The sequence below is a fragment of the Aplidium turbinatum genome, chromosome 5 (assembly GCF_918807975.1).
Source record: "Aplidium turbinatum chromosome 5, kaAplTurb1.1, whole genome shotgun sequence".
NCBI lineage: Eukaryota > Metazoa > Chordata > Ascidiacea > Aplousobranchia > Polyclinidae > Aplidium > Aplidium turbinatum.
In genome coordinates, this window is record NC_137476.1 from 33237616 (window position 1) to 33257835 (window position 20220).

The following is a 20220-nucleotide window of genomic DNA, read 5'->3' on the forward strand; positions in this document are numbered from 1 at the left end:
ACGTCTAATGTTGTATTATACAACAAATGGTGCTTCTTTTTTTAAGCCACAAGCATAAAAGTAGTCTAAAAAACCGTTTTCGTGTGTTAGGCCTATTCATCAGTTCAAGGGCGATTTGTGACATTTATCATAATTTCTACACACAAGCAGTCAAATTCAATGTCATTCAACTACGGATAGCGATTACAGATTGCGAAGCGACGTTTCTTTTCACGTCTCTTTTGGTAAGACAAACTGCCATGCGTAGTTGTTGAAGCCATGTCTTTTCTGTGAAGGAACTTGTTACACCAAGACACTTCACTGCATGCTGTCTGGGTGCTTCCCCTCTGTATGATTCAAATCGTTGCATTGTTTCATGCACAGGGTTCTCTATTTGTTCATAGGGAGACCAATAAAAGAAAGGCTTTGGTTGACAATCCACACTTTTTGAAGGAAGAGGGATTTCAGTCTCTGTCACTTTGGACTGGAAAGGTACTGGAGGGCGTTTGACTGCTGGGGGAAGTTGTGAAAAAAGTGAAGTGCGAGAATTGGTGGAAGCAACACATCGATTTTCTTTTTTATCAAACAAACCACTTGTGGAACCTGTGATAGGTTTAAAAGATATTTTGGAATCTTTTCTGCCAATTACTTTAGACACTTCTGCTTTATCTAAACTTGGCAAAATGACATCAGACTTCACTAAATCGAACACATCGTCAGAGTTTTTTCCCGTGATTGTCTTTTCAAATGTTGCTTTGCTGCTTTGGTTGGGTTGTTTTGATAAGTTTTGTTTTAGCCTTGGTGTCAATGAGTTTTTCATTTTTATATTTGTCTGATTGATGTTTTTTCTCGGTGATCTGATGTTACCACTGTCGTTGATTTCTCGTTCGTGAGAAAACTTCAAATTTAAAGATTGCTCAAACGAAGACTGGCTTTTATCAAACGAGGTGTATGACGTTGTAGAGTTGTTCGTGTCTGCTGATGTCAGTCGATTCTTTCTGGTGCTGCTTTGCAGTGAAATGGCTGAGCTCCGGCGACTTAGTATTCTCGAAGAAGATTTGCGTCTTCTCATTGCTCTCAATCTCCTTTTTGTCAAAGCGATGGCAGATATCATTTTTTCAGGGGGAACAGCTGGTTTTGGAATCAGAGCATAGGGCACCGAATTTGCTGGTTTCTTTGAAAACCCGTCAACTATGACAGAAGTTCCCACTAAAGCCCCTTCTTTTTCTGGAAGTCCTTTCAACGTCGATTTGTTCACTCCCATCATCAACAATGTTTTAGCCTTTGCTCTCTCACACCATTGCAAGATACGACAATACAGTGTTAGTGTGAAAGAAAAGTCCTTTCCAGATTTTCTTCCCCATTGTCTTGCAATAATGAATTCAAAACACGCTTTGTGACGATAGCGCAGAACAATCTGTCAACAAATAATAATTGTTAGGAACCAGTTTCACTAAAGATTCGTGCTATGAAACAAAGAATAAAATTAGCAACTTGGCCAAGAATTTTACACTATCGAGTGATCCCAAAATGTAGTCTACGTTAACTAAAGAATACCAAAGTAGGACCAGTAGGCCTAAGGTAACTAAAGAGAATCAATGTTTATTCAGTTGTCCAGGAGGCATGGGCGCCGATCGCTCTCTAAAGTTGGTGGGGACATTTACTAGAAAAAATTGATTGATTGAATCTTTATCCTCGGACTGGGAAAGCTTCTTGCAGAGCTTAATCCTGGCAGTTTCGCATACTTGTAGAGGCTTTGAATCACTGACGCAGATCGTCGAGTCCCAATTTTAGACACTTATAAAAAAAAAAAAGAACAATATCCAAAAGTATACGCAGTAGTTTCTTTAAACTCACGGGCCCCTTTCAAAGATGTTGGGCTCCGTAAATCATGCCTGGCCGGGTCCAAAAGTACTCCCTGACCCCTCTTTCAACACTATTGCTCTTGCGGACTAATATACCTCGCATATTGTAGAAATTACAAGAGATTGGCTAAAATTTTAAGCACAACGAGACCGCTTTTGTCATAAGCTACTTAAAATAGGTAGCCTACCCGCATTGGAGTTCGTCCTTGTTCATCTTTTGTGATGAAGCAAAGGGGGCTGCTTTTGATGAAAAGTCGGAGAATTGGAAGATGGCCTTTTACGCAAGCTACATGCAACGGACACTTCCTAGCTTCTGGATGTTCGCTTTCAAAGCACCACTTCCGATATGGATGCATTCCTACGGGTTCATGACCTTTCGCGCCATACTGAAAACAATCAATATTTCGTTGTTGCTTACCTTTTCGAATGCAAGAACCGGAAAAAATGTAAGTGAAAAACTGCTTGCTTTTTTATGGAATCCAGGCTTATGTCGCCTTATGGTGTAGTGTAGTGTAGGTTTAGATAAAGTGGAGAGAAAGTCAAAGCTATCAATTTTTGTGTCAACTTTGCATGTCATCAAGTAACAAGACATTGGATTCGGTGGGCGTCGAACCACTACTCTTGCGGTTGTGAGTCTTGGTTAGACTCTTTATCATATCAGCACACATCCTATATTGCCGTATGTTGATATGCCTCAATCTGAAATCAACTTTTCGATCGATCTGCCAGAAGCAGTGACGGAAACAATAAACTGCTGTCAGCTTGTGTAGCCTACTATTGAAGTGATGGCTTTCGCATTGAACTATCGAAACGAGTTCAAGGATGTGATCAAAATTATAAACTCAAAAACACAAACAACGCTGCTTGATGAGGGAAAATACCTATTTTAATTTAATATATTAAATATGTTGAAATTGCCCTTGTCAATGGCTACTAGACATCAAAACATTAGGCCATTTGTAAATAATAAAATGTATTTCACTTAATACTTTCTATTTAACAGTTAGTCAGATAGTGCACACACGTGAAACTCAGGCTACCTTACTTTCATCATGGCAGTGGCCAAACCCATGTGACCGTAGAAAGAAGCGATATACAACGCCACTCTTTGTTGAAAGTGGCGAACAGGTCTCTCCCATGAAAAGTATTGAGCCACAGTTTTCTCATGACCTGTTAAACATGTTTTTGTTTAACTTTGGTTTATATCCGGTGGTGGAAGATTTAAGTTGTGTGGACGATGAGGTAAGGAAGCTGATCTTTGTGTCCACTTTCAAAGGTGTCATGACGGACCTCCCAAAGACGCAAGTATCGAGCAAGAGTGTTTATAGCTCATCTAAGCAGCAGACATCAAACAAAACCAAAAAATGATACGACTACTCACGACATAAATTAGCTTAAATCTTTTCTTTCCAAGCAAATGACAAAAAAAACATTCAAAAGTTTATCTGTTGAATATATTACAATTTATTATTTTAAAATGTGTAAATTTATTTAGTGGGATTTATCCTCCGGAATTTACATCAAAATTATGAAAATTTTACCTGCTATTGCAGACAATATCAATTCGTTCCATCCATCCCACAAATCCAAAACCACTTTTGACCCAACTTCAATTCCATAGTAATCTAATGTGTTGGTGTCGTACAGTTCATTTGGCACCTTAACTGGACTGCTGTTTGGACCAGGAGAAGTTTTTCTCGATCTTGATGATAAGTGTTTCTTACCAGGATTGAAAGAGAGACGAAATACTGACACAGGAATTCCCAGTTTGGAGGAGAGGATGGAACGCAGCTTCCCAACTGTCATCTAAAAAGTCGTCGTCATCGCCATCTTAATTTATTAAAAGCTTAGTTTCGTAATAATGAGCTCGAATGCACGTGTCAAGGAAAAACAATACTTGTAAGCATTTTATTAACGGAATCAAGTTTCGACACGAAACGGAATCATTGTGTGACGCCCTTGGAAAATTGGCGCAACGCACCAGGATGTCGCGACCCACAGTCTGAGAACCTCTGCTGTGTGTTATACAGGGCCGTAGCAACAAAGAACGTGGCCCCCTCGGAACATACTTGAACTTGATACATCAACTTGCTACGCCTCTGATGCTATACCATTGCAAAGAATACTTACGGTAATTGGGTCAATATCGTCAGTAATTGCAAGCGTTCCTTGATTGTAAACAGTCAAGACATTTAGCTTTGATTTCTCTACAATCTTCAATGCGCATTTAATTACCGACCCAGAAGCCACAGCGATGTCTTGAAGCACCCAATTGTCTTGCAGAGGTGCTCCTAAAAAAATTAGGGATGGTAAAAAAATTCTAAAGTTTAAATCATCAGAACGGAACTTAAAAAAGTGAAAAACGTGAAAAATCTTTTTGAAAAATAACAGGGTTACATGAATACTAGTTAGTAAGTGCTTACAATTACTTTTTACGGCACCAATAACGGTTTTCACAATTTTGGTAAACTTAATATTTGCACTTTTTTCTTACAAGTTTTTACAGTTTTCAAGTAAGCTCATACAAAATAAGCTAAGTCCTTTAGTAATTCCATTTTGGTGTTTAGTGTTTTTGGGAAAGTTTGAACTTATAGACTTGGAAATAAAAATAGTTTGTTGCTTAATATTTTTCTTACCTCCAAATCTCATTTCTAAGACTTTTCCGACTTTTTTGTCTTCCGAGGTCTCAACAACCATTTTAGATTTAACTTTCCTCCTCAAGGACTTTACAGTATCCTCCGGATTTACATCAATGCCCATACGGGAATCTTCAAATACCGCGGTGACTCTCATGACCAAATTCTTCAAATTTGCATTCAAGTCAAATAATAAGCCAGCAGAAAATTATGGGCTATGTAACTTTGTAGTGAGCACCTTTAAGTTCACTAGTAAATTGACCTACGTAATTAGGTTTCGAGAATGTTAAGTCCGAATGGTTTCAATTATCCAAAGTACGATCTGTTCAACAAGTTTCTGCTGTCTTGTTAAATTTACAGAAGGATGATTTCTCGCTTCTCATACGTTACACTGAATAGCTATAAACATCTTGTAGGCTATTTAGAATGTAAGTTACTCAAGCATTATCATGCCATCAACCTATGGAAACCATCAGAGTTGGATCAATTACACAGTTTTCAGTTAAATTACAATCATAACAACAAATTAACCAAACCATCAAAATTGTTAATTCCATTACAATTACATTTTTCTGAAATTTTTGAATTACTATTACTTCCAAATGTACTGAATTACACGTTTCAATTACCAAAATTGAATTTTTTTAATTATGTAGGCTAATAGATCAAATATTGTTATTCTTTTCTAAAACCTCTACAGTCTGGTTCACCCTAAAAGGGTTTCACCAAAATTCCTTATTCAAATAGAATTAATATTAATATTAAATAATATTAATTAAATAATAATCAAATAGAAATGTTATTAGATTATTTTTTACAGTTTGATTTTATCAAAGACAGTAGAATTGCATTTCATAAAGATTTACAAGTAAACAAAGTCAGTCAGGTTTGGAAACTTGTTATAATTTATCGATAAAGCTTTCGTCGCCGTAAGGCGGCTTATTCAGTATCTTGTTCAAGTAGAATGAATAAAGATTAGGTTGTAATGTAGGCTAACTGTATATTGAACCCCAACTATCGACTCAACAAAAGTAGCCTACTATGTCATGCGTGTAACTTGTCAAATGTAATGGCAATTTGGACCTTAATTTGTTGAAATGACAATTACACAACAAAAGTGTCAATTACGATTATAAATACCACGGATAAATACTTGCAAATGTGCATTTAATCACAATCGCAATTGATTCAACTGCGGAAACCATCATGTCTACGCACAATGTAGGCTATAAGCGCACAAGTTGCAGCCATATAAAATTCATTTATAATTATGTATTTTATATAAAGCAAGAAAAATGTACAATAATATCAACTATTTCTTGCAAAACACATTTTCTCAAACCATTTTTTTGTTTATTCTTAGACTCTTTGCCTGTTTTTGTGTATAGTTTTGCTCCATCTAAACAAATTCATCTTATTTCCTTGCCAACTTCTTCACTGCACAAAACAACTAAAGCAGGTGTATAGAGTTATATTCTAGAACAACTGTCCAAACGTTAGCAAACTGTCAATCATTTGAATGAAGTCTAACTGAGAATTTCAACTCACTACTAACACACTTGGAAAAATTTATTCTTTTTAAACCAGTATTTTTTACCATAACGTAACAACACATACAACCTATGACATTCCACAGCGTTTATTTGCTATCAAAGCACAAACCTACGCTATCGTAACTACAAAGTTTACAAATACAACTCTAACTTTAGATGCGTTTGTTCAATGCAAAAACCCCAAGCTGTTTACTGAAGCTCATAAAATAACATTCTGTCCCTGTGTAGTTTCTTTATCAGCAGCATATCTTTTTATGCTCTCGTGAAAAGAAACTCGACTAAATGTTGTTTTAACAACGAAAATCAATAAATCAACGAATCGGGAAGAATAGTGAAAAGTGATAAGTTGTAATTTTCATCCAACCTTCTTTGTCAAAATCTCTGCCTATTGTTAACTGCAAAATTACACCAAACAACACACAAAGACAAACTAGTAATTTTATTCCTTTTTCTTGTGCCCATTGCGTGCATAACAAATATTACGGGCAGCTATCTCCATTTCTTTAACTTGACGATTTTAAGAAAATCAACGTTTCGACTCCACATAAAAAAAATTTATGTTTCGGTTTTCACTACGCCCACCACTACACATGTAGACAACAAAAAAGTAGGTTTTTATATTAACAAAGTGCAGTGCAGTGTGTATAAGTCCGGAACTATGTTTACTCACACATAAGATGTATTTAATAACGTCTATATTGCGGGTTTATAATTATTATCGCGATCACTTACAATATTACGGATAGGTCTATGGACTTCTTCATCTTACAGTTATCCCTGCAAGCAATTGCTTGTCCTGATAGCTGAAAAAAAGCCAGATCAAAAAACGCAGGTTCGGTTACCGGTGTGTGCGCTTGGGCAACGCAATAAAAGACAACTCTCAATACAGCTACATCCAGTAGAAGGAATAATTCATAAATCGGGCCTGCGGTAGTGGTTCAAAGTCTCTAGCAGCATGCGAAACTGTCAGAATTAAGCTTTTAAAGAAGCTGTCTCAATTAGAAGTTTAATTCTTTGCAAGGACACATCATTGTTGACGTTAACGATTTGGTTTTGGCTGCTCCAAACAATTACGATTTTTGCTTTTGCACATTTTTATGTTGTTTCCAATTTGCCTTATCAAAATATGTTGTGGTCGAAATAACACAAGGTATTTATTTATTTCCACAAAAAAATAAATCAAACAAAAAGAAACCCTTTGGATCTGCACGGCAAATCCCTATTACAGTATCATGCCTATAGCAACAAATCTGGCTCCTCTTTCATTTTGATTCAGTCGTATTGAAGAATTGCTAAATTCTAAGTTGCTAAATCCTCAACTTATTTTTCTAACTGAGTGAACTTCAATGGTTTTATTAAAGCTACGTGATAAGAGGTGTATTATCACACTCTTACCCTCTTACAACCTACACTTGAAATTTGATGCTTCTCACGGTAGACGGATTGATCACTGGCTTGAGAAGGACGACTTTTAATGCAAATAAAGATGAAACAGGTAGTTTAGTTTACATAAATGAATCGTCGTTTTAGGTGTTACTTACATTGTCTAACAGTCGTTAAATGGCACGTTACCATAGAAACTTTTCTAGAAGCTCATAATGCCAATTTCGAACAAAATCTTTCAATTATTAACAAGGATTCTTTTCTTTATTCTTTGTTAAGTTGTGGTCGATGGTGGACGTAGTAACCAATGTTTAGCTTTCTACGTTTCGCTTTTACGTTTCTCCAACATTAAAAAGCATTTAGCTAGAAATATAGGCGTACTGATTGCATGTTCATTATTCAATGCTTGTTTAACATTGTAAAGAAGCATAGTCTCCCAACCAACACACTTTTCCTTTTTTTGCATTGATGCAACGCCTGCCAACGTTCAACCAATGTAGAAAACAAAACGATTTGCTTCCTGAGTTATCAGACTCTATTTGCTTAGATGGGTCCGTGTTTATTTAAGCTCCCACTTCCAACAATAGAGCAAGGTTGAAGTGTAAATGCTAATGCAAGAAACTTAATGTTATTGTTACGGCCATGTTTGATCTTTTTCTTTGTCAATCCTCGAACTATTCTATTTACCACAAAGACTTTGTCTTTGCCGAGTCGGAGGTAACTTTAATCTGAAGTAACAGTAAATATTTGTTTCTCGGCAGCCGATTTGTAGCAAGAATTGACAGCGATAGACACCGTGTTTCGCCCATGAGGCTGGGAGTGCTCAGCCTTGTGCTGATAGCCGGGAAGAACGCCCCTCTCTTCACAGTAAATATTTGCTCTGCTTTGTTGGAAAAGAGCAGAAAATCATTTTCGTATGACATAAGGTTAGTAGAAAACCCAATTATATGACATTAATAATATTGTCGAAACAAAGTGCAACTTTTTTCTAATTCTTTTGCAAAATAAAAAACGTGAAAGATAGGCCAACATTATGCACTAGTCGTGGCTTTGGCTCAGTGGCGTAGCCAGAAAAAAAATTTGGGGGGTCCAAATATTTGATGAATTGAAGAGAACGACAAAGTGTTTAATTTAAGACATCGCCACCTGATGTGCAGTGGCGCATCCTGATGGGTTAAGCAAGGGAAGCAATAAAGCTGATGGGGGGTTAGAGCGTGCCTTCGGCACGCGTACTCTAGGGGGGTCCGGGGGCATGCTCCCCCGGAAAATTTTTGCAAAATTACACTCAGATAATAGATTATAGCGCTTTCTGGAAACACTTTCAAGGTAATAACTTATTTGTATGAAATTTATAGACAGATAAACAGCTATTAACTTAATTATTAAAGGTAGCTGTTACACACAAAAGCGCAAAAACTGCTGCTAAAATTAGAGAACACAAAACTCAGCTACACAAAAACTACAAAAAAAAACAACAGAGTAAGCGATTGTGAAATGGCTTCCACAGATTAGTTAAAATAAGCGTGAATCGCGTAAACTTTGCGCGATTTACGATTTGCAGAATTTATTGGTGTCTTTCTGTGTGTCTAAAACAAGTCCTGGGGGGTGTTAATAGCCAGATGTCTTGGAAAACAATATAAATTTATACAAATTATATTATATTTTCAACAAAGGGTTCAACTTCGGAATCCAAACTTTAAAAATTGGGGAAGCATGGCCCCTTTCTACCCCCCCCCTCCTGGCTACGCCTATGCTTTGGCTGATTCAATTATCAGATGGTAAACTACAATCCTCCTTGAGCAAACTGTGTCGATAAAGCCTTATTTGAGTTAAATCCTTGTAACATACACTTTACACAAAGGATGTTTTTTCTAGAAGCAGTTTCCTAATTTCGCTGCAATTTTGACAGCGCATGCAGAACATGGAGCTACACACTGGGTTTTCCACTCCAGCATATGCAATAGCATGGTGGACCAAGTTTGCGCAAAAACTGCAGATAACGTAGTAAATAATTCAGGGAGAGATGTCTTGTCATTTCCACTGAAAATAGGTCTCTGTGCAAACGCATTTTTTTCAGTTTAAATCTTTTTTTCATTTCAGACTGTCATTGCGAAAACAACACATGCCAAACATAGAAGTGAACTGTGATTGTTCCACTAGTAATTTCAATATCATATGCTGAGGGAAGGTTCTCATTTCTACGCTCCAATTCGACCAATGAACACAAAATATCCCAGACCGCAAATCCGTCATTTTTACTTTTCATGCAAATTGTTTGCAAACGTTGAATCAATGTAAAAATGATGGATTTTGCTGTCTGGGATAGTATTTACTGAACGAAAACAGTGCTTCTTTTGCGCAATTCTATCTTTGGTTGTAACCTACCCGAGACTCGGCAACATTTTATAAAAACAACTGTTTGTTTTAGGTTTCGCAGCTTAGTTAAAATAAAATAAACTCTGTTTTTCTTTGCGGTAACAAGAACATAAAAAATATTTTTTTGTTATTGTAACAGCGAGCGCTCCTGGCGCACAAACATTTCTATGGTTTGACCGTTGAAAACACGATAGACGACGTAGAAGTGAGACGTTGATGGCAACACAATGTATTCGGTAGCCACTTAGTTAAATCCCAGTGAGATCCCAATGGCACCGCTAACCAATCAGAAGTTGCAGTTAGAACAGAGAAGAAACACAAACAAAACTGATCCTTCTTCTTCAACAGATTAATCAGATGGGATCTCCCTTATGAGCTGCCTCCATTTTGCTCTGTCTTTTGTTTTTATTAGTGCTTCCGCCATGCAAGGCAAACAAAACTGATAAAAAGTAAATTAAGTAGGCTAAATGTTTTGCTGTCGGCGTTGTATTTTGTTCAGATGTAGATAAACTTGCTGTATGTTATTTCTGAAAAAAGACATCATGTGATGTCGAAAACGTTCGATGTAAAAGTTGTTTCAATGCAGTTTTTATTTTCTGTAAATAATAAAATCAACGCGAGTATGTTAAACCTGATTACGTTACTCGGCTTCCTATGCCTATGGTTCAACAAGGCAAACTCTCTACCGAAGGTCTATAATAAATAGTTAAATACTCCAAGACCTATTTCATGACATGTGAACCAACCAATCAACTTCCTCTCATGTGAATAAACTTCAATCTTCAAATCTGTAACTCTAAACCTTTCTTGAACTCATGAATGAAAAATCATTTAAAAATTCTTTTAAACTTGAAACAAACGATAACAGCAAACGACATCTAAACAACAGTGAACAACAAAAACTAATAAAACGTTAATTGAACATAATCATACAGCAGCTAACGACGAGCAGTGTGTGGACTACACCTTACTGGCATACATGTGATTCTTCATAACTAGCCTACATGTTGATATCAAGACTGAAAAAGCCCACATCAAATACATACATTGCATAAAACCAAACTGATAATCATGCTAGGAAAAAACAATTTGTAAGAAAGGACTTGGCTGGTCAAATGTACCGAGTGAACCACCTTAAGCTTAAATGAAGACACGCATTGCAGCCACATTCTGGGTAGTAGCTTCACAATCAATATAATTGCTCATACGATTCAGATTATAGCGATCTAATACACAAGCCTTGCGAACGTGTAAACTAGAGGGCGAAGTAATTTCGATTTAGAACTCTTAGCTAAATTAACTTCATATCCCTTTGAAATGATAGTTTTGAGAATTCAAATATCCAAAGCGTGATTACTCAACCTCAAATCATTACAAAACTTGTAAATATTACATTAAAAAATGACAAACCTTTCCCTTTTTATATTGAAGTAACGTCTGCACGCGTTGAATTATTGTAAAAAAAGGACTGATTTGCTCTGGGAAGTGCAGAAGACATTGAAAATAAAGATCTCGACAACAAATATGACGATGGTAGGTGACGTAACAAAGCACGTGATGGTGACGTAACAAAGCACGTGATGGTGATACCAGATGGTGAGGACTCAGTGGAAACTATACAAGTGAACTTCATACTAAACAAGATGGTTGGGTGTTTCCAAAATATCATTATTATATAGTGAAGATGGTAGTAAAGTAAGTGGTGGATACGATAAACAATGTAGGCATTCAAAGAATGCAAGAGTCTGGATTTGTGACGTAATATGAGTGGATACGTAATATGAGCGGTACAATTCGAGAATCAACAAAAACCATGATAATAATGATGTATTCAAAACACTTCGATAAACCTGCATAGCAAAACTTAATGTCTAAGAACAAATGCTGCCTGGAACCATAAGTTTGCCGCCCATCCGCTGCGGCGTCTAGCGGATTTCACAACTAAATTTTCGGAATCAAAGCCAGATGCCCCAGTCAGTGGTTGAAACGAACCGGATTGAACTCAAAAGTTGGAAAAGCCAACAAAGATAGCTTTTCATGAAGGCAAGATGTTAGCAATATTTGTGTATAGCATGTGTTTGTAATACACCAGTTATCACAATGGTTTAAAACCTCCATGCAAAATGCACTTTCACAGGCTGGTATTAATAACATAACACTGAAAGTTGTTTATAAACGAGATAACTTCACAGCAAGTCAACAACACATACATATGGCAGTTACACATAAAGTGAATAAAATATCGACATATGATTGACAACACAATAATTAAAAAAGTAATCGCACAATGATGTTTCGAAGGGACAATCAATAAAACCTTCGGTTTATGTCAATTCAAAAAGGAGAGCATTTCTTAGGTGAATATGATTTGCCGACGTTCGTCGAACTGCATGGTAGGGTCTGCTACTATTCGGTGAGTCCGATTCGGTGAGTCTGATTCGGTGAGTTCCTAACTTCTAACCCCTAACCTTAACCCCTAACCCTAAAACGGCAATGATAATTAGGCTACGGTACCCAATAATTTAAAAAAAAAATTTTTAAATCCCCCGTTGAGGGATCGGACTCACCGAAACGGGCCATTCCGGCATGGTAACCCAATATCAGATACCCAAGCAGATTTGATACAACAAGGAAACGGATTTTGGACAACTTAAAAAGTTTAAAATGTGACAACTGAACTCAGAAAATGATGTTTATACAAGATAACATTACCGGTAATCCAATTACGACAGTGGGACAACAACCATGAAGTATTGTGTTGATTCAACGTAAAACAATCTAACAAGAGCAGTGCACAACGTTTTATATGCTTTTTGTAAGACATACTTTATGTATTGGAGCTGGAATTACAGAAATTAATATGAAAAAAAAATTGTTTAACAGAAACAAATATATCAAAATTCAAAAAATGTATAATGGTAAACTTCATAGCTTTTTCATGAGTGATGTAACATGTTAAGCATATTATGTTGTACAACAAAGGTAGCTCCCTCACAAAGCCATAACGACGACTAAAGCTTAAGAAAGCAGTGGGTTTCACAAGCTTGTCAAATGTTAATATCCAGTGTCATGCAACAATGATTTTCCGGTGACGTCACTAACACGTCCCGTCAAGATTGGTGGTGTTGTGCCCTCCAGTGTTCAATTGAAAGGTAAGGAGTGGGTCGTTAGTGCAAGGTTCATCGGGGGTCTGTGGAATGTATATATTGAGCTGACAAAATCCGTTGTATAAACGTTCCTGAGTAACTAAACAAACTTCAATTTACAGTAGCTGGAATAGCATTTGTTACAATCATTGGTATATTTTCTACCTAAACTTGGCTACTACTGAGGTCTGCAACATTTCCTTTAGTGGTGTGCAGTTACTTTTTGTCAGAAAATTATCATTTTAAAAAGATAAAAATTACCTGCAAAGAGCAAAAGATTGGATTGAAAAGCTGATTACGAAAAGTACTTAAGTCACGTTTGAATAAAATAAAATCAAAGCAGTCTAAGTTGTGCAATGAACTTTAAATACACTGGCAAAATATCTGCAAGAGAAAAAGTATCTTTGGAGATTTTGGTATCACTTCTAGGTGCAGACATTTTTGCCAAGTGATCTGTGTCGACTGTACAAATGCTTACAGTGCTGTGAATTTGTTGATAGAAATGTGAAAGTACTTTTCAACTGGAAGATGAAGTGTCAAAGTACAGACAAGCTAGTGCAAAGAATATAAAAAACTTGCATAAAAAACAGCAATATGTATTCAGAAAGTGCTCCTTAAGAAAAGCTTGAATTAATTTCCTAACATTAAACAAAAATACCATTCAACTGTCGACTTGAGCGATATCTTGAAGTAAAAACTTCTTTAAATTATTGATTCAAGTATCTTCCTTATGCTTGTCACACTTATGACATATCAACATACCTGCACCATTTTTCCAGTTAACACAGTGTCCACGTTTGAGTCAAATCGACGAAGTGAAAGAATTCTATCCCGAAGTTTTTCATATCTAATAAAACGCATTTGAAAGTAACTGTACGCAAAGTATTAATAATACCTCTAATCCTCTATGACCTAGATGGTCATGTTGTCATAGGTGAAGGCTTGAATGTATCAATGATTCTATCAGGCGAAGCCAAAACAAGCCAACCATGTTGAAATGGCTGCGGGTGAGTTGCCAGACTAAAAGCGATCTAACTTATAATTAAGATTTATTGCCAATTAAAAGAACAACATTGGCATTCTAAGCAGCATAATGATATGTAAACATATATGTTACGTCACGATTTTAAAAAGGAAGTAGCTAGCCTAAATTAATTAACAGCCATCATGACCATAAAAACTTGTTGTTATGTCAAGATTTTCTAATAAACTGAAAGATCCCGAGGCTCAAATGAAGAAAGCAGTGTTGCAAGTTATTGACTTTTTGTTAAGTTACCGGTATATACATAGTTAATACTAAAACCCCTACAGTTAAAAATGACTAACCGGTGCAAACTGAAAAATAAACAAAATGAAACAACTATGTGCATTCATTCTTAGTTTACATTTTGAATATTGATTAAGCTACTGAGATATTACCTGCGTACAGATCTGATGTAACACAAAATGAAGATGATAAGCGTTACAGCAACAATTCCAGCTATAGCTCCAATAATGTAGATGCCAACTTTATTGAAATTACTTATATACTCTGTGGTTTGCCTGAAAGTAACAGAAATAATCAACATTTTCGAAACATGATCGCTCAGTGTAAAACTTTTGATATGAACTATTGCACATTCATACACCAACCCATAATATTGTTGTTGCAAACTCAGTTATTCATGTACAATTGTACATACAATTGATAAGTGTTGAAACAGTTACTGCTATTTTTTTTTGCATATAACCATTATTACTTTTAGAATGTATGGTTTTCAAAACCACAAAAATATATCAGATATGTAGACAAATCACCATTTTCCAACTGATGTCTGAATTAAAAATATTTTATTAACATACTCATAGTATGAAGTTGAGTTAAAAGTTGTACTGAATGTGGCATTATCTGGCACTTGACTTGCTTCCACAATGGCCATAGTTGATGTCTCCATTATGAGCAATATATAACAAATGATAAACAATCTGAAAAATAACATAAAGTTGGACTGCATAAAGTTACAGAAGGACTTGATGTTGATACAGTACTATACAGTATTAAAAAACGTAATTTTAAAAAACTTGTACTTCATGAAAGACACATTTATGCATATTGCACAATGCACAAGCACATAGTTTCAACCATAAACAATAGCCTACCATTGCCTACTGGTTAAACAACCCATACAATAGTTGATCAACTAGCACACTGGTTCTTAAACTTTGTGCGCCGCGCCCCTTTGGAGTCACTTGTAAAACTTTGTGCGCCCCAGCCGCCCCTTTGTCTCGTTTAACTTATAAATCGACGTCAACCTACATAATATTTAATATGTTTTGATTTTAAAACAAAATGATTTTCTATTTTACATCATACATAAATCTAAAGATGAAGTGGAGCACAGCACAATCTACTTTTCCTTGCATTATTGAGATGAAAATGTAGCTGCTATTTCGAAGCCAATATTTTAATTTGTAGCCTAATTGAAGACAGTGCAGTGTGCAACTGTGCACAGCTGCACATCACATGTCATATTCACGGTTAAGTTTGTCTGAGCTTGTGTTTTTACACTTGCAAATGCAAAAAAGCAACTCACGCAAAAATTGTAGGGAACAACAATCGTTACCAAACAATGGACTAAACAACAATCACAAGAATAAGCATTGGAAAATAAACTCAATTACTCAAATGTAGGTCACATTTCCAGTCAATAATCGTGACGCAAGGTAAGGCATGTTACCAACATTTCCTGTTTTCCTATTGTACACTATAGTACCATACTCAATAGCTCCTGCACACCTTCACAACCTTGCACAACTAGCAAATTTAGAACCTCATCCAAGGTTGAAATTTGTGATATATTAATTTTAGGATTTAATTCAGTGCTCTTCAACCTTTTTGTCAACGCGGAACCCCTCATGTACTTTCGCGTTTGTCACGGAACCCCACTAAAAAAAATTTACAAATTACGAATTGCTTGGTCAGAAAATTAAATATTTTGTTATTACACTGTTACACTTCAAAAAATAATTAGACATTTCAAAACATAGACAGTTATTACAAAAGTTATAAAGTCAGACATTTAATGACTCTGTTGTTGCTTATCTTTTATAATCTTTTTAAATCGTGGTTCAACGTTGTCCCAATGCGTCGTACCATTTTCTAACCTTGACAATTGAATTACATTTGGTCAGCTTCGGCGGAGGTGTCTCTGTTACAACTGAACTACAAGGCTCATTTCCGCCCACACCTTCGCTGTTGCTATTCTTTGGCTTCATATAAGAAAATATGCTATTTTGTTTCATCTGGCTTGACTAAACAATAAAAATTTGGTTAAAAACTGTTTTTACTTTATTCTCACAAAGGATCAACAGCAGCTCAAGTCTCTACTCAGTCTGCTTGTACTTCTGTGATCTGTACACCGGCTACCGGTACATCCTATGACTGTGATCAATGCAACAATAACGTTATTGTTAATAGAATAACAATGAACAGCCAGTGACGCAACAATTATAGCAATGTTTTATTCGGTTGGTGACTGCAGTCAACCCCTCGTTTAACAAACTGGCCTTCTACTTGAAGTGTGAATGCGGTGCAGTGATGTAAAAAATCGGAATGACGCATCAAAATGCTGAAGCAAAAAATCAATTTCCCTAAATAAAACGAGGAACCCTTAAAACCCTTGCGGAACCCTTAAAACTCACGGAACCCCACTGCATGTTCCGCGGAACCCCTGTTGAAGAGCACTGATTTAATTGATCACTTTTGTTACAAAACAATGCTGACAACTTGCAGGTTGTGTGCTATGTGCACTATACATTGGTAATATATATAATCTATATGAACCAAAATGATTATCGCAATCAAGGAACAGTTTTTATTTAGCCTAGTTCATGTTACACTATAACTTAAATTATAGTGAAGCATAAAATGAGTAGATTTTATACCAGTATTATATTTGAAACTATTTTTGTAAAAATACCTTAATAAAATTAATCAAGTAGGCTTAAAAGGAACATTAACATATAATGAGCAATTGAGCATGCAAGTCACAAGTGAAAAATCAGGTTACAAAAATAATAATTGGTACAACTTACCATAATAATATATTATTACTTTGTGGAAACAATTCATTAAAACTATGGACAAATCAATTACCAAGAGATATTTTGATGTCCTATTTCATTTAGATACAGTTTATTACCAAGCAGGCAAATTAATTCATTTCCATGCAAAACAAAATTACAAAATTTATTTCACAGTACAGCTCATGCAATGCTTCACTTAAACTAGATACATGCAAGCCTATTCATCCTGTGAATGATGGCTACTGTTTACATCCCTTCAAAAACAAAAAAATTATATAAGTAGTTATAATCAGTGTTGCCAACCACACTTAATGAATGGGTACCAAATTAATAAACAGCGTACCAAACTTTTTTCACCTTTAAAAATACCGTAACAAAATTGTTATCCACTTCATTAGCGCAGAACAAAATTATGACCATAATTCTTTCCATTGAGTTTTTTTTCCCTTCAGACAAATTTAATCTTTTCAGACAACTTTAATTTTTTTTTGTGCAATTCGCTCTTATCGTGTCGAGCCAAGTTAGATCGATGTGGATTGACAAGAAGGTTACAAACTTTATAGTAGCTGAAATCTTTTATGTCTTCGTTATTTACCAGGCTAGATTCAGGTGGGATGCACGACCAAGTGAATTCAACTTCCCATGCTATCAAACGCTTACGATTTTTATGATAGCATTTGGTTGCTTTTACTTTTGCCATACACCACAGCAAAACAAATTGCCTACAGCAAAACAAATTTGTTTTATTATTTTTTTTTTATCCTGCATTGCGGGAAAGCGGACTTGAGCGCTATGCATCGGTGTACGCCTTCCGACGTACACCTGACCCACGCTGCAGCCGACGGCAATGTCTGTTTCTGGTTGTCTACTCTACTTATGACTTAAATTTGGTACTACCCATTACTCGAAATCGATCACTAGGTAGAGGCAATTATCGTAAAGTTTCTTGCCCAGAGAAACAACAACAAGTGCGGGTGGCTGGAGTCGAACACGCAGGCTCTCGACTGCGAGCCCAACGCGCTAACCACTCGGCCACTCCTGCCGACTATTAGAAGAAATTAGAAGAAATGACACTGCAATGGTCACATAGTCACCGATTGGTACACAGAAATAAGCAGTTTAATAAAATTAGACAATTAATCAGTTAATGTAGCAGGCCTAGCCCATGTTTTCTAAAATAAGTTATTACTGCAACTACGTTAACCTTAGGGTATTTCTGTTTGAAGCTAGTTGGCCACACCATATTTTTAGACCCTAGTGCAGTAGGTCTACAAATTAGTGGTGTACCGACATTCAAGTAGGCCTATCGGTTCAAAACAGCAATTTTAAAGCTTGCAGCTGCCATGGCCCAAGTTTTAAACTTGTAGGCATAAACTTTATTTAAAATCATAGATTAAGAAACAGAATCAGAGAAAATTAGGCTACTTTAAAGTTCAGTTCTTTCAGCCAGTTTCTTTCTTTCATTGGGTGCCAGATGTTTCGTCCCGACGTTTCGGCCCTACAAGACATCGGCTACTTTGGTGGAAAGTGCGAGATTGAGAGTGGCAAAACACCGCGACCGAAAAGAAGTTTTATTCGAAGACGGCATGTAGGGGAGACCCAGGAGAGTTGAGCCAATTTTTCTACTTTGGAAAATATCTATCGAAATTTTTAGGTTACACAAATAATTTGTTTGGTAAACTGAAAGGTAATCATTCACATTCATACACAAAAAAGGAAATTAATCTAACATCATTGCATATATGTGTATTTTATCGATAAATAAGAAAGTCAGTTGGCTCAACTCTCCCGCCGATGGAGGAGAGTTGATCATAGTCTCAAGGTGAGTTGAGCCATTGCCTACCAAAACCGTATAAACACAAAAGATCTAATACACAATAAATTATCCAATATTATTCAGTACACAGTGTTACAATGTCACTTGTTAGATTTATTTTTTTCACTATTTTATTCAAAATGGTGGTGTTGTGGTAACATTATCCGCGATCAATGACGGGCCCCAATAGTTTTTTGGTCTAAAAAGTAGTTTAACCCAGTGGTTCCCAACTCGTTTTTAAGGCGACCCATTTAAAAAAAAAAGTCAGTTCGGTAAAATCTTGCGACCCAAGCAAATTGTCGTAATATTTTGGAAGCCATACAAGATTGTGTTGCAAACAAACAGCACTACAAAAGCAGTAACTTTTTCCGAAAATAATATGTTTATCAAATCACTAATGAGATAGCTGTGCTCGCTTGCTGTCAGGGAGCTTTTGAAGTCGAGGCGTTATTTTGCTTAGGCATAGCCGCATGTCGGCTTTAACTTCCAGCCGGTTTCGCTGCTCAGTTTTCAATACACACATGGCGCTAAATCCAATCTTACAAAGCCAAGTTGTTGCAAATGGAATCTGCTTTTGAATCCCAAGTTGTGAAACTGTGAGATACACTTTGTACATGGAAGCCCAAAAGTGGATGTTTGCAGAATCTTTGAGGTATTTGTCTTTGAAGGACGCAAAAGAAATACAGTTTGCTACTTCTGTCGTTATGTCCATAAACTGTTCTGCAACATGGATGGAAAGTTGAGGCAGATCTTTTCCAACAAATGAATCAATTATTATTCAATCATTTTGGTTATTAAGTGTTAGAGATTCTCCATAGTAGTGCACAAACTTTTTGGCAAACTGTTCCAGGTGTCTAATTATTATCATTTGCTTAATATCAACTTCCTTGCCACAGATATATTGCGTTAGCTGAGGAAATATATCGTACTCATCTCTGGTGACATAACTTTTCCAGAATATGAGTTTTTTGTGGGCAGAAACTTTTGCGGCGCGATCAATCACCGTAAAACCGTTGCCTTGCATATATAAATTTAGAGAATTCAGAGAGTAAAATATATCGGCAAGGTAAGCAACTTTTACCTTGAAATCTTCTTGCAAAAACTTTTCGGCTAATCTCACACAGTTCTGTTGCCTCAGGAAGATAGCAATCTCCTCTCGCAAATTACAAACTCGCTTCAGGACACGACCTCGTGACAACTATCGCACTTCTGTGTGCAACAGCAATGCTTGATAATAATCAGAATCCACAAAGACGAAAACAAATGCCGATATATTGGACTTGTTTTGATGAAGTTTACACACTTCACATCATTCAACACTTCGTGCAGCTCTTGAGACAGCTTTTGTGCAGCAAAGGCCTCTCTGTGGAGAAAGCAATAAGTTCATACAGCACTTGGGGC

The 20220-nt window shown here is 36.3% G+C and overlaps 2 protein-coding genes across 2 annotated transcripts; both read right to left on the reverse strand.

Annotated features, from left to right (window-relative positions):
• Positions 1 to 4665, reverse strand: LOC145770607 (uncharacterized). Its single transcript, XM_082582296.1, has 6 exons — positions 4481 to 4665; positions 3975 to 4135; positions 3386 to 3650; positions 2890 to 3014; positions 2033 to 2230; positions 1 to 1396 (listed from the first exon to the last, which is right to left on the reverse strand). Exons 1-6 carry the CDS (start codon positions 4635 to 4637, stop codon positions 167 to 169), a joined length of 2136 nt encoding a protein of 711 aa, XP_082438422.1. The 5' UTR covers positions 4638 to 4665; the 3' UTR covers positions 1 to 166.
• Positions 4666 to 10612: 5947 nt separating this feature from the next.
• On the reverse strand, positions 10613 to 17112 carry LOC145770529 (uncharacterized). The gene is made up of 5 exons (XM_082582201.1): positions 17013 to 17112; positions 14781 to 14903; positions 14358 to 14480; positions 13701 to 13785; positions 10613 to 12982 (listed from the first exon to the last, which is right to left on the reverse strand). Exons 2-5 carry the CDS (start codon positions 14870 to 14872, stop codon positions 12890 to 12892), a joined length of 393 nt encoding a protein of 130 aa, XP_082438327.1. The 5' UTR covers positions 14873 to 14903; positions 17013 to 17112; the 3' UTR covers positions 10613 to 12889.
• Between the last annotated feature and the right edge of the window lie 3108 nt (positions 17113 to 20220).